This window comes from Bombina bombina, chromosome 11 (assembly GCF_027579735.1).
Source record: "Bombina bombina isolate aBomBom1 chromosome 11, aBomBom1.pri, whole genome shotgun sequence".
Classification (NCBI taxonomy): Eukaryota; Metazoa; Chordata; class Amphibia; order Anura; family Bombinatoridae; genus Bombina; species Bombina bombina.
Window position 1 is genome coordinate 77,534,471 of NC_069509.1, and position 15,417 is coordinate 77,549,887.

The following is a 15,417-nucleotide window of genomic DNA, read 5'->3' on the forward strand; positions in this document are numbered from 1 at the left end:
CATCTTATTCTCACTTTCCGACCCAGAATCTTCTATCCTACCACTACCACAAGAATTCCATTTATTCCACTCACTATCTAACTTTAAGATTAACTCGGATAAATCCGAAGTTCTGAATATTAACTTAGGCAAACCCACCCTCCTTAGAGTAAAAAGAATGACTGCTTTTACATGGTGCAAACATACACTCCATTACCTAGGTATAGATTTAGCTACAACAATAGATGAAACCTTTAAAAAGAATTACGAATTGATCAAGAAAACTATTATTCGAGATCTCTCTTCTTGGTTGTCCAAAAGAATATCATGGTCAGGTAAAATTAATGTTCTCAAAATGAATATATTTCAAATACTGTTATACATTCTACAATCATTACCAATTCCACTACCCACAAAATACATTTCAAGCATACAGAAGGCTTCAGCGATTTTGTATGGAATAGAAAACCTCCTAGAATCAATACTAATATAATGCAAAAGCCCAAACTTCAGGGAGGGTTGGGTATCCCTAATATCACACTATATAGACAAGCAATTTTTTTACAAAGAATAGTTGATTGGTATATACACTACAAACATAAAAGATGGGTACAATTAGAACACTCAATGTCAGACATTCCACACCTGGGAAGACTGTGCTGGAGCATGGAGAACTTGAAACATAAGTTAGCAAATAGTTCCCCACTTATAATAGAAACATTCACTGTTTGGGATCACATCCTGTCCAAAAACACAATGATCTCATCAAAACCATCCCCTCTCACTTCGCTCATCGAAAATGGGCAATTTACAATAGGACACCACACCATAATAAGCGCAACAGACACAACTGTACGTGATCTCTGTATTCATATGATAACATCAAAAGAACGGATCCTCCCTCAGACAGACCTTTTGGATAAGGGCTATACCTATTTCCACAGTTGGTTTAATTATTATAGAGTGCATCGGTTTGTCTCGCAACATGAACAAAGCAGAAACATGGTCAGGCCTCTTACTTCGAATCTCTATGTATTCGCACACCGCCAATCACTCATACCCTTTCATTGATATATAAACTATTAACCACAAACCCACCTGGTTATATAGCACAATATCTCGAGAACTTGGAAGATGACCTGGGAATGATCATCCTACCTCAAACGAGCGCAATGATTCCAAAACATAACAAAAACATCAATATCACTTTCTGTGGTGGAAATTAATTTAAAAATCTTACACCGGTGGTATCTTACCCCTAAGAAACTTCACCGCTTATTCCGACACAGATCAGACCAGTGTTGGAGATGTGGCCACAGAGGCAGTAACATGGCTCATATGTGGTGGTGGTGCAACTCAATCCAAACCTTGTGGAGACTAATTATAACAGAAATAGAATCAATCTCGGACACCCAATTTCCCTTAGACCCATTGATTTGGTTGTTATGCAAACCCCCAAAAATCAAGTACAAACCCTATAAAAAACTATTCTGTGTTATGACAAATAGCATAAAAGTTTTAATAGCCAGGAACTGGAACTGCAAAACCACCCCAACTCTAGAAATGTGGTCTCATAGAGTCTCAGAATTATTAGAACTAGAGGAATACTATTATATGAAAAATGACAAGATGGATGTGTACGCAGAAATGTTAAATACATGGGAAAATCACCTCAAATATAAACACCCATAGATAGGAAGCCGCAACATCCTAATGCCCTCAAATACTTAGTATGTAACCAGATATAGCCTAGATAACATGAGTAAACCCCTATAGACCAAAACCATTACTGAGCAGCACGCATATAGATGCCACAAATCTCACTAATTTTAGTGATAATAAAACACGACCAAGGAAGGTCGTCAACTCTTGAGCATATGAGCAGCCCTCTCTTTTCTTTCTCCCCCTTTTTTTTCTCTTAAATATTTCTTCTCCCCCCTTTTTTCCTTCCTCCCTGCATAGAAAATCTTACGTTTAATTTATGAAAAAAGGGAAGGCATTTTGGTTCTTCTTACGTTTAATCTTATATTAATAAGTAAAACAATACTGACGTTGTTATTGTGCTCTGATGGAGCTGCGTCTCCCACACTGTATTATGCAAATTATGTCAATAAAGTCAGTTTAAAAAAGAAAAAAAAAGAAAAAAAAGGGAGAAAATAAATAATGAAACATTTTATATAAAAATATCTATATATTTACTGCCTTTAAACTTCTGTCATTCAGAGAGAGCATGCCATTTTATATAACTTTCTAGTTTATGTAACTTAAATTTAATTTGTTCTTTTGCTATCCTTCCTTGAAGAGCATATCTAAGAAGACTCAGGAGTGTGCATGTATCATTATCACTATATGGCAGCAGTGTCTGCAACAATTTTAATACATTTCTTTATAGGTTGAACTCGATGGACTTCTGTCTTTTTTTCAACCTTATCTTCTATGCTACTATATGTGTATATATGTATATTCAGACATATATATATATATATATATATATATATATATATATATACACACACATAAATACATATGTAGACATATTTATTTATACATTGTTCCTATCACTGCTGCCATATAGCGCTCAATACAAGAGCCTATCTAGCTATGCCCTTCAACAAAGGATACAAATAGAACAAAGAACACTTCACAAAATATCAAATACTTAAAGGGGCACCGTTGGTTCTGAGACTATATGCCCCCTGCATAATAAATACAATAACAACCCCCTCCCCCCAAAACATTTGAAAATGTACCTTTTGTAGAATTGCAGTGTTTGATTGAATAATACCAGTGGCAATCTATGCAGAACAAGAAGCCGATATCCTCGTATGCACAGTATGTACAACCCTACCAGCACGATTCTTTTTAACTTCTTCCTGTTTCATGCCGTCCTAACTGTGCTGGGCTTTAGCACCATTAGGACGGCATGGAACATCCCAGCCGTTTGGCTGTATTGAAGCCATAACGGCTTCCTAACTGGGATCGCGGGCTGGAGGGCGTGCCTAGCGTCATAGCCACACACCCCTGACACAATCCCATCATTGAAATCACAAGATCGCATGAACGATCGTGTGATTTACATTTTTACTTGTTTGTAGACAAATAAGTACAGTCAAGAAAGGGTTCGGTTACACATAAGGTGAATTTAGTGTATACATTATAGTGGGGCTGTGTAGCCATCAAAAGAAAATAAGACTAAAATGTCCTATTTAAAAGGGACACTGTACTGTCATTTTCCCCAATGGTTTGTTAGATCACTGCACTGCAAATGATTTGCTTACAAAATAAATATTTTAAAAGCATTTAATCTATCATTTTGTTAACAATATTTGCATTGTTTAACAGTCCAGGGACATATCCCTTGAAAAGCCATTTAAGATATATATAGATAGATAGATAGATAGATAGATAGATTCTACTTGCCTCACACATATCAGACTTCTTGGGCCTGGGGCTGTTGGAGTCTGAACTGGCTCCTTCTGCAGGGCTATGTGACCTGATCCTGCTGCTCATTTGTATCCCCATCTCCTCTTCTTCCTCAGGGTCTCCCTGTCCCATGCTGTCCCCACTGCTTGCTCCTTGGGGGAGTGGAGAGTGCAAAGCCTCTGTACAGAACAGGGTGCGGGGCCCATGCAGTTCACAGAAGTGGCAGAGGGCCACTATGGCATTCATAATGAGAGCTGAAGGGCAGAGCTTAATGCCAATGAATGTGCACAAGCAACTTCATCCCCTTATCAGCACTGCAAGAAGAAATGTAAGTAGTTAATAACATCACTTCCACATATACGCACAGACATCCTAGAAATAACTCCCACTGACAATCTTCTCTGGTTTCCTTTGTTGAAAACACACACCTAGGTAAGCTCAGGAGTAGTAATGTACTATTAAGAGCTAACTGGTGATTGGAGGCTTCAAACAATATGCCTCTCGATATTGATTCACCAAATGTGTTCAGCTAGCTCCCAGTAGTGCATTATTGCTCTGAAGCTAAGTTTAACTATGTATTAATGCAATAACATTATATAACAGAACATTTTCTTTTTCCACTTGTATTTCCCTTTAAAGGAAAAAAATAAAGTCAAAATTAAATATAATGCTGCTACAAACACTGCTGTGATAGAGTGCTAAAGATACGTGCACGCTCCTGAGGTCCTATAAGCCCACCCAGGTTTCCTCTCCAACAAAGGATACAAAGAAAACAAAGCACATTAGATAACTGAAGCATGCTCAATCAAGACTAAGAAAATGTAAGCAAAATAAATGTTTTAAAGGGATATTAAACAATTTTCAGAGTTTAATTACAGGAAAGGGGAACAAAATAAATAATGAAAGTTTTTTTTTTTTTAATAACATATCATTAAACATTTTATATTACAATTTAATACTGCGTAATATCCCTTTAAACTAAGTTAGCGCAAATTAAAAGGTTTTAGTAGGAGTATAGGAATACATCCTTCAAAACACTGGTGGAATACATGTTCCTGATTGGCTGTTAGAATCTTAATTATGGTTCCTAACATTTTATATATTAATATTAAAAAAACATAGACATTAATTAATGCTATATTCCCACACACACGCCTGTTTGTGGGAGATCACCTAAATGTGCATTTTCCCCATATTGTAACACACTAGTTAAAAAATGCTTGCTTAGAATTGTATATTAAAGGGCCATTATAGAGGTAAAATGACATTCTCTAATGAGTATGTCATTTTATCAATAGCGACACTGGGAGCCTGCAGGGTACTGCTGGTCCTGAGCAGAAACTGCCAATGGCAGCGCAAGTCACATGACCCAGCTGTGCAACTAGTGCTGCTGATTGGATCACTGTCAGTTTCTACTTTGGACCAGCAATGCTCTGCAGCATCGCTAGTGATAAAAATACATACTTTAAGAAATTAGAGCATGTAATGTTATCACTATAAAGGCCTTAGAAATGTTATATTACAAACTGGGGACTGGTTCCTAAATCCATTCTCTAATGAACTTTAAAGGGAACAATGCACTTGACAACCTAAGATAGAACCTAAGATACAGATATTACTTATTGGCGTCTCCAGGGAGAGAGGGATAAACGCTTTATATTTTCTACACAAAAGACAGAATTTATTTACATTCCTAAAGTGATAGCTAATCCTAGCGTTTGTGAAACGTTACCAGTGCAGCAAACAAAGGGGACTTTCAGTCATTAAGTATAAAATACTTAATGCTGAAATTTCCTTTATTTGTCTGCAGAGTTCACTGTGCTGGGCGCTTCAGGACGCCCACAGCAGAACGCTTTTTTATCACTGAGGTGATTTTAGCCAATAGCGTGCAAGCTATCCGGCATAATGCCAGCTGGCCCGCACTGCTATTGGCTATGAGGTGGAAACCTCACCTCACTGAAAAATAGCGTTCTGCTGTGGGCTGCCTGAGGAGCTCAGCCCGGGAATGCTACAGACAAATAAAGGAACTTTCAGAATGAAGAATGTTTATACTTCATGACTGAAAGTCCCCTTTATTTGTTCCACTGGTAAATCCTAGCGTTTCACAAACACTAGGATTTACTATCACTTTAAATAAAATGTACATTCTAATTATACAAACCATTCTATTGAATTTGAATGCATATATTCAGATCACTCAGAAGAAGAAAAAACACTAACTTTATACAATGCTGTTAAAAGTGACGTACGACCAACTCCTGTAACAAAACAAAAACAAACAGAATTAGGTTTCAACAAAGCTGTAGATTGATGACAAATTCTCTTAGAAATGTTTATAGAAATGCTAAAAAAGAAAATCTATGAAAGTCTGACCATTTTATAATATGATCATTATTATTATTATTGTTCATTTGTAAATTCCATAGTGCTGGAAGTTTTTATTAATCAATTTTTAAATCACTAATCTGGAAATCTCCATTTAAAGGGCCACTAAACCCAAAATCTTTCTTTCATGATAAAGATAGAACATACAAATTTAAACAACATTACAATTTACTTCTATTATTTATTTTGCTTCATTTTTTAGATATCCTTAGTTGAAGAAAAAGCAATGCACATGGGAGAGCCAATCACACGAGGCTTCTATGTGCAGCAACCAATCAGCAGCTACTGAGTATATCTAGATATGCTTTTCAGCAAAGAATATCAAGAGAATAAAACAAATTAGATAATAGAAGTAAATTAGAAAGATGTTTAAAATTGCATTCTCTTCCTAAATCATGAAAGAAAAAATGTGGGTTCCATGTCCCTTTAAAGCTTAGCAAAATTTACAGAAAGATTTAAAACAAATCCCCCCAGGTGCTTTTATAGGGACACTGAACCCAATTTTTTTCTTTCATGATTCAGATAGAGCAGCAATTTTAAGCAACCAATTTACTCCTATTATCAATTTTTCGTCGTTCTCTTGGTATCTTTATTTGAAAAAGCAGGAATGTAAGCTTAGGAGCCGGCCCGTTTTTGGTTCAGCATCTGGATAGCGTTCAGAGATTTAGCCACCAATCAGCAAGCGCTGCCCAAGTGCTGAACCAAAGATGGGCCGGCTTGTAAGCTTTATGTTCCTGCTTTTTCAAATAAAGATAACAAGAAAACAAAGAAAAATTGATAATAGGAGTAAATTAGAAAGTTGCTTAAAATTGCATGCTCTATCTGAATCATGAAAGAAAAATCAGCTAATATTAAAATGTTTCAATGTTTACAGCTCAAATTATAATTAAAGGGACGGTAAAGTCAAAATTAAACTCATGATTCAGATAGAGCATGCGATTTTAAACAACCTTCACATTTACTTATGTTATCAAATGTGCTTTGTTCTCTTGGTATCTTTTATTGAAGAGTAAAACTAGGTAGGATCATAAGAGCTCAGGAGTGTGCACGTCTTTAGTACTCTATGGCAGCAGTGTCTTGCAACATTGTTTGTAGCTTTGTTATACAGAGTTGCAAAACAGCCATAGAGAACTAAAGACACGTGCACACTCCTGAGCTCTTAGGATCCTGCCTAGTTTTACTCTTCAATAAAAGATACCAAAAGAACAAAGCAAATTTGATAACAGAAGTAAATTGGAAGGTTGTTTAAAGAAACGGTCTACACCAGAATTTTTATTGTTTAAAAAGATAGATAATCCCTTTATTACCCATTCCCCAGTTTTGCATAACCAAAACAGTTATATTTATACACTTTTTACCTCTGTGATTATCTTGTATCTAATCCTCTGCAGACTGCCCCCTTATTTATGTTCTTTTGGCAGACTTGCATTTTAGCCAATCAGTGCTGGCTCATAGGAACTCCACGTGCGTGAGCACAATGTTATCTATATGGCGCACATAAACTAACGCCCTCTAGTTGTGAAAAACTGTCAAAATGCATTTAGATAAGAGGCGGCCTTCAAGGGCTAAGACATTAGCATATGAGCCTACCTAGGTTTAGCTTTCAACTAAGAATACCAAGAGAACAAAGCAAAATTGATGATAAAAGTAAATTGGAAAGGTGTTTAAAATTACATGTCCTATCTGAATCATGAAAGTTTATGTTCAACTATACTGTCCCTTTAAAATGGAATGCTCTATCTAAATCATGAATGTTTAATTCTGACTTTACTGTCCTTTTAATGTCCATAAAGCAGTTTGCGCTGCTATATTATAATTTAGGTTACCTTTTCTGCTGAGTCCAATTAGGAATGGTTATAAATGGCTTACTAGAGTGTGCAACCAATGACTGTGTAGAATATAGCTGTGTCTGCACTTCCATGTTTAACATGAATTAGAAAGCCCACAATATTCAGAATTAAATTACAGAAAAGAGAACAAAATAAATAATTAAAGTATTAATATCTTGAGGTGTTTAATGTCGCTTTAAATGTTACTCAATACAGGCTACAGAAAAATCATGGTCATTTTTTTATTGTAAATAATTACAAAATTGATCAGACAAAATATATTCATTGTTCACAGAAAATGTCAGCCGGGTGGCATTATAAAGTAGCCATGTGGGTGCAGGGTAATACTTTCTAATATTATAACATTTTCTGCTATCCAAAGCACAAATGAATTGCATAATTTAACATAAATGGCTTAATTTTAGCTGGGTGGGGCACACATTACAAAGGTCCTGGGGAGAACGCTGCTCTTCAACAAAGAATACCAGATCTTGTAAATGTTGGGTAGTTTTAAATAGAAATGGATATCTGCAAATTATTTATATTTCAGGTAGAACCTTATGTTAGAGTTCTAGACTATTACTCCATCCTGCACTTTCTAAGGAAAATTGGTAAAGGTGTAGTTTAGCGTCCCAAATTCGGAAGGTACTGCATCCCACCATTGGGGGGGCATGGATAGGTTTCCAGCGGCAGTTGCGGTGCCAGGGAACAATATTGGAAAAGAGCAATCAACTCCACATTTACCTAAAAATATTATATTTTTACTGTGGGAATTTCAGAAACGTTCACTTTCCTGTGGGAATTACTTCAGAAAGTGGAACCATGGAATAGATCACTCTTTTCCAATATCGTTCCCGTGCGCCCCAACCACCACTGGGAACCTATCCATGGTTCCCCCCCCCCCCCCACGGTGGGATGTGGTACCTTTCCAATTTGGGACGCTAAACTACACCTTTACCGAGAATAGGACTAAAGAGTGAACTCAATAATCAGAATATCTCAGTGATTATATTTTTCTCAATGAACAATAGGAGAGCAAGATTTGGGGGTTGAAACCTCCTATTTTGCAATACTCCTGCTGACATATTCCACAAACATGTTACTATCACTGATATAATCTATTACTAAACAGGAGCTCTTGTTTCTGCATTAACTTGCAATGCCTAACATTGTCCAACTGCAATATATTGTATCATTCATTAGAATACAGCAGAGCTTAAAAAACAAACATAATAATGTAAATAATAACATTTATTCTTAATAATAATGTTGTTATTATTAATTATTATTATTATTATAAACAACAATGTAAGTTGCATAGTAGCACCAGTATTACCAACAGTGTTCTGTGGCTCCTGTAACAAACTCTAAAATAGAACAACTATATAGTCACTGTGCTTTAAAGGGATACTAAACCCAAATTTTTTATTTCATGATTCAGATAGAGCATGAGATTTTAAGCACCTTTCTAATTTACTCCTATTATCATTTTTTCTTTGTTCTCATGCTATCTTGATTTGAAAAAGCAGTACTGTAAGCTTTAGAGACAGACCATTTTTTGTTCAGCACATGGGTAGCACTTGCTGATTTGTGGATAAATGTAGCAAACCAATCAGCAAGCTCTACCAAGGTGCTGAACTAAAAATGGGACGCTCCTAACCTTTTATTACTGCTTTTTCAAATCAAGATAACATGAGAACAAAGAAAAATTGATAATAGGATTAAATTAGAAAGTTGCTTAAAATTGCATGCTCTATCTGAATCATGAAAGAAAAAATAAGGGGTTAGTATCCCTTTAAATAATCTTAATAGTCAAAATCTATTGTATTATAGCACAAATAAAAATGTAACAAACATAAATCCAGATGATTTAGGTCTAATTACTGGGATATTAGTGCATCATATAATATTCTAGCAGAATATATCTGTCTAACGCTGAACCAGATCACACTGTTAAAAATAAAAGTACGGAACAAATTAGTTTAACTTCGCTGTCACTTTGCTTATGATCAATAGATCTAAAAAGATATTAATTTGCTGTATTAATTCGCTACTAAACAAACTCACAACACAACCCACCTGACAAGTCGCCATGTTTACATCACATGACAATCACAAGCTTCGTGCTCACAGGGCGATACCATCTAACCGTAACAGCTTGGGGGGGGCAGACGATTATGTACATTAAGCTCAGCGCATATTATTTTTTATAATTTAGAGATATAGATATTTGGGGTACAGCACTTTAAACTCGGTGTATTGAGTCAACGTGATAGAAAAAGGCTGTCACATATCATACCCCTAAATAGAGCGGGATGGTTTGATCCCCAAAGCCTAAGACCGAGAGAATGAGGTCAGCAGAGAGCACGTGATTACTCACAGACATGCATCATGCAATGTGTCAGTCCTGGAATGTTAGTCCAAGGTCTCCTTTTGCTTTATTTTCATAATGGTTTAACCTTTTAGCTACATTATGTGAGTAAATGGGTTTGCTGAGTAATGACTGCCAGCACTCTCTAAGCAGCTAAAGGGTTAAAAAGGAAGTTGCCAGGGTTAATCGAATGTATAATGATGATATCCCTCATTTGAAAAGAACAGAAGTGCAATTTTGTTAAACGAATGGGTCTGGTTATTAGATGATTTGAAAAGTTATACAGAGCTACAAACTCCTAATCTTTAGCAAGACAAATGGCCTCAAACTAGTAACCGCAGAAAACATAATACACAATGATATCATCTGGAAATGGCCATGTGCTGGTTAAAGGGACATGAAACCCAAAATGTTTATTTTATTCAGGTACAGAATACAATTTTAAAACAGTTTCTAGTTTACTTCTATTATCAACTTTGCTTTGTTCTCATGTTATTCTTTGTTGAAGAGATCTCTAGATGGGTAGCATGCATATGTCTGGAACATTATTTGCCAGGAAATAGTGCTTCCATCTAGCGCTCTTCCTAATCTATAAAATTTTTGCAAAACTACTGTCATATTGTGCTGCAGGCACGTGCACACGCCTGAGCTTTCACCCCTTTTTTTTCAACAAAGGATAACAAAAGAACAAAGCAAATTTCATAATGGAAGCAAATTGGAAAGTTGTTTCAAATTGTATGATCAATCTGAATCATGAAAGAAAAATCTTGGGTTTCATTATCACATTCATATATATATAATCACTTTCAATAATGGTGAGTAAAAAGAATAGGGGGAACCTCCTATTGTGAATATAGTGATACACCGATAGATCAGAAAGCAGTATTACCACAGTAACAGGGAAATAGGTAATATGTTGCTGAGTTTCACAACATGTCATCTTTTTGTTCCCCGTATTCATTTGAAATGCCCTCATGCCATTGGCAGTTTTAACCCCTTTAGTACCATTCATTCTAGAGAAAAACTTGCTCAAAATACCATAGCATTGTTAGCATTTTTGCTATCACTCAATTTAAACAGAGCCTTTTTTATTTACCTATCAAAACAATATATTTATTTAAAGTAGACAACCTAAGTCAATGATTTAGGCCCATTTTGGTATATATATATATATATATATATATATATATTTCATGCCACTATTTCAACCGCCAAATGTGATCATATGAAAAAAAATCGCTAACCTTTTCACAAACTGTTTCTCACTGAAATTATTGACATACCACGTGTGCAGTCATAATGCAAATGGTTGTAAAAGCTTCTCTGGGAACCCCTTTTTGTTCAGAAATAGCAGAAGACCTGAATAGCTTTGCCATTGCTTTTTGGTAATTAGAAGGCCGCTAATTGCAACTGCGCACCACATTAATGAAATTCCCATCAGTGAAGGGGTTAATTAGGTGGTACTAGTATCGTAACTTTGGGATTACCCTCCCACCTGCCTCCCTCTCAAACAGCTCTCTTGCCCGCACATTCCTCACCACCATCTTAGCTACTTGCAGACAGTTTTTTTTTTGTGTTTTTTTTTTTTTATTATTATTTAATTTTTTCAGACGTGTAGAGATCCCTCCTCAGCCCTCCCAGCCCCTTGATCCCTCCCAAACAGCTCTCTTACCCTCCTACTAGTGGCCATCTTAGGAACTGGCAGCTGTCTGCCAGTAACCATTTTTATTTTAATGTTTTATTTTATTTGTTTTGTTTTTTCTGTAGTGTAGGGTACTCCCCTCTCCCCAAAATCAATATGTAGAGCCTCCATTCTAATTCCCCCCTTTTCTGTAGTGTAACATCCCATCCCTTCAAAAAATGTTTTCTGTAGTGTAGGATCCCTCCTCCTCTTCCGCCGCTAGTATGCCTTCCCTTCCACCGGCACCAACGTATGGTCATTACAGGCAGTGTAACGACGGGCAATCTGCTTTCATATTGTAATGAAGCACCAATCACTGTTACCATATGCAGACAGATGCCTACAGCCCAGGAATAGCCAGTCTCGGTTGTCACTTGACAACTGAGACTGCATGGGCTGCCTGAAGTTCAGACGTTGATCTATGTTATGCGGTACGATGGGCTATGTACTACATGATGCAGATCTACATCCGATTGGCACAAGGGATTAAAGCATAGAAGGAAAAGGATAGGCATAACAAGATAAATCTGAGCATATCTCCCAAAATTGCAATATGCTGGTGTGTTATGGTTTGAGTTTGGCAAAGTCCGGTCATGCTAAGGACATAGCTGGAGCATTCCATAGAAACCAGGACAGCTGGAAGCGTGGAAAGGACAGCGGAAAGCCGAAAGCGTGGAAAGGACAGCAGACAGACCTCCCACCCAATGGCAATCTCACAAGATCAGGGATGGTTGAGAAGTTTGAGCCCAAATAAATGTTATGTTTTTTAAAACCGGGCATTTCAGACTAAAACTTCCCCAAAAGACCAGAACATGTTTGCCATCACTCCATTTAAACAGAAATAGAGCCCTGTTTTTTATTTTTATTTACCTATCAGCAGAACTATATTATTATTTTTTTAGTAGACAACCCAAAGAATTGATCTAGGCCCATTTTGGTATATTTCATCCCATCATTTCACCGGCAAATGCGATCAAATACAAAAAATAGTTAACTTTTTCACAAACTTGTGGAATCATGGCACAAAAGGTTGTAACAGCTTCTCTGGTATCCCCTTTGTTCAGAAATAGCAGACATTGCTTTTTAGTAATTAAAAGCAGCTACACATCACACATATTATTCCCAGTCGTGAAGGGGTTAATCAGGTAGCTTGTAAGGTTAATTTTAGCTTTAGTGTAGATATTACCTTCCCAGCTGACACTTCCAACCACCTGATCCCTCCCAAACAGCTCTCTTCCTTCCTTCACCCTCCCACTGGTTACCCCATCTTAGGTACTGGCAGACAGTCTGTCAGTATGCAGTTTTGACATTTTTTTAATTATTATTTTCTTCAGTGTATGATTATCCCTTAACCTTCCCATCTCCCTCTCACAAAGCTCTCTAACCCTGCCCCTCTAATTTCCGCTGTCTGCCAAAAATTCCTTTTCATTTAATAAATACAAACTTTTTTTCTGTAGTGTAGCTGTCCCTACCCTATATTCCCCCCTCCACTGTAGGACCCACCTCTCCCTCCCTGCATTGATTCATTTCTGTAGTGTAGCGGTCCCACCCCCCTCCAACAATGAGCCGCCTCCCTGCTAACCCTCCCACACCACCAACAATCGTCACCACCGCTACCCAATGCAGAGAGGGACACATAGTGCATCAATCTCGCTACTGTTAGTAAGATCACGGCAGATCCTTAAGGGCTTAACGACCATCGTCTTACAGGGTATGGCATTGGTAATTAAATGGACATTAAACACTAAAGAAATGCAAGATAGATTGATGCATTCAAAGAAAAGATTATCAGAAAATAGCATGTGGATGTATTTTTTAAAGTTTCATTAGCGGTTTAATTATTGACAAAATAAGTGTAAAGTTTTAGTGTCTATAAAACAATGGGAGCCGCCATGTTGTAAATAGAGTGTGCAGTCAATAGCTGTGTGGAATATAAGTGTTCTGCACCTCCATTTTTAACAGGAACTGAAGAGCTCACAATTTCAGAATGGAATAACAGGAAAAAGAGACAAAATAAATAATGAAAGTATACTGCAGACATCTTTTTATACATACAATTTATAATTTTATATTGCCATCTCAAAGTGTTTAATGTCCCTTTAATCTCATCTCTAAAAAGATAAAATATTAAATTATTATAGCTTTATATTGAGGAACATAATGTTATATGAAAATATTTTGTAAGTTGGAAATGACTAAATGACTCCAAATTACATTTTTTTTATGCTATATTTTGTTTTTGTATAGACACCTATATTGTTCCATAAAAAAGGGACATTAAAAGGACGGTCTACACCAAAATGTTTATTGTTCAAAAAACATAATTTATGTAAGAACTTACCTGATAAATTCATTTCTTTCATATTAGCAAGAGTCCATGAGCTAGTGACGTATGGGATATACATTCCTACCAGGAGGGGCAAAGTTTCCCAAACCTCAAAATGCCTATAAATACACCCCTCACCACACCCACAATTCAGTTTAACGAATAGCCAAGAAGTGGGGTGATAAAAAAGTGCAAAAGCATATAAAATAAGGAATTGGAATAATTGTGCTTTATACAAAAATCATAACCACCACAAAAAAAGGGCGGGCCTCATGGACTCTTGCTAATATGAAAGAAATGAATTTATCAGGTAAGTTCTTACATAAATTATGTTTTCTTTCATGTAATTAGCAAGAGTCCATGAGCTAGTGACGTATGGGATAATGATTACCCAAGATGTGGATCTTTCCACACAAGAGTCACTAGAGAGGGAGGGATAAAATAAAGACAGCCAATTCCTGCTGAAAATAATCCACACCCAAAATAAAGTTTAATGAAAAACATAAGCAGAAGATTCAAACTGAAACCGCTGCCTGAAGTACTTTTCTACCAAAAACTGCTTCAGAAGAAGAAAATACATCAAAATGGTAGAATTTAGTAAAAGTATGCAAAGAGGACCAAGTTGCTGCTTTGCAAATCTGATCAATCGAAGCTTCATTCCTAAACGCCCAGGAAGTAGAAACTGACCTAGTAGAATGAGCTGTAATCCTCTGAGGCGGAGTTTTACCCGACTCAACATAGGCAAGATGAATTAAAGATTTCAACCAAGATGCCAAAGAAATGGCAGAAGCTTTCTGGCCTTTTCTAGAACCGGAAAAGATAACAAATAGACTAGAAGTCTTACGGAAAGACTTAGTAGCTTCAACATAATATTTCAAAGCTCTAACAACATCCAAAGAATGCAACGATTTCTCCTTAGAATTCTTAGGATTAGGACATAATGAAGGAACCACAATTTCTCTACTAATGTTGTTGGAATTCACAACTTTAGGTAAAAAATCAAAAGAAGTTTGCAACACCGCCTTATCCTGATGAAAAATCAGAAAAGGAGACTCACAAGAAAGAGCAGATAATTCAGAAACTCTTCTGGCAGAAGAGATTGCCAAAAGGAACAAAACTTTCCAAGAAAGTAATTTAATGTCCAATGAATGCATAGGTTCAAACGGAGGAGCTTGAAGAGCCCCCAGAACCAAATTCAAACTCCAAGGAGGAGAAATTGACTTAATGACAGGTTTTATACGAACCAAAGCTTGTACAAAACAATGAATATCAGGAAGAATAGCAATCTTTCTGTGAAAAAGAACAGAAAGAGCAGAGATTTGACCTTTCAAGGAACTTGCGGACAAACCCTTATCTAAACCATCCTGAAGAAACTGTAAAATTCTCGGTATTCTAAAAGAATGCCAAGAAAAATGATGAGAAA

General features: G+C 36.5%; 1 protein-coding gene across 1 annotated transcript in view; it reads right to left on the reverse strand.

Moving 5' to 3' along the window:
* The window catches only part of LOC128641680 (folliculin-like), a 42,873-nt gene extending 33,133 nt beyond the window's left edge, over nt 1–9,740 (reverse strand). Inside the window, exons 1-3 of the mRNA XM_053694213.1 lie at nt 9,696–9,740; nt 5,623–5,660; nt 3,400–3,716 (exon numbers count right to left, since the gene is read on the reverse strand). Coding sequence (XP_053550188.1) covers nt 3,400–3,648 — 249 coding nt within the window. The 5' untranslated portion in view covers nt 3,649–3,716; nt 5,623–5,660; nt 9,696–9,740. The remainder of the gene's footprint in view (nt 1–3,399; nt 3,717–5,622; nt 5,661–9,695) is intronic.
* Between the last annotated feature and the right edge of the window lie 5,677 nt (nt 9,741–15,417).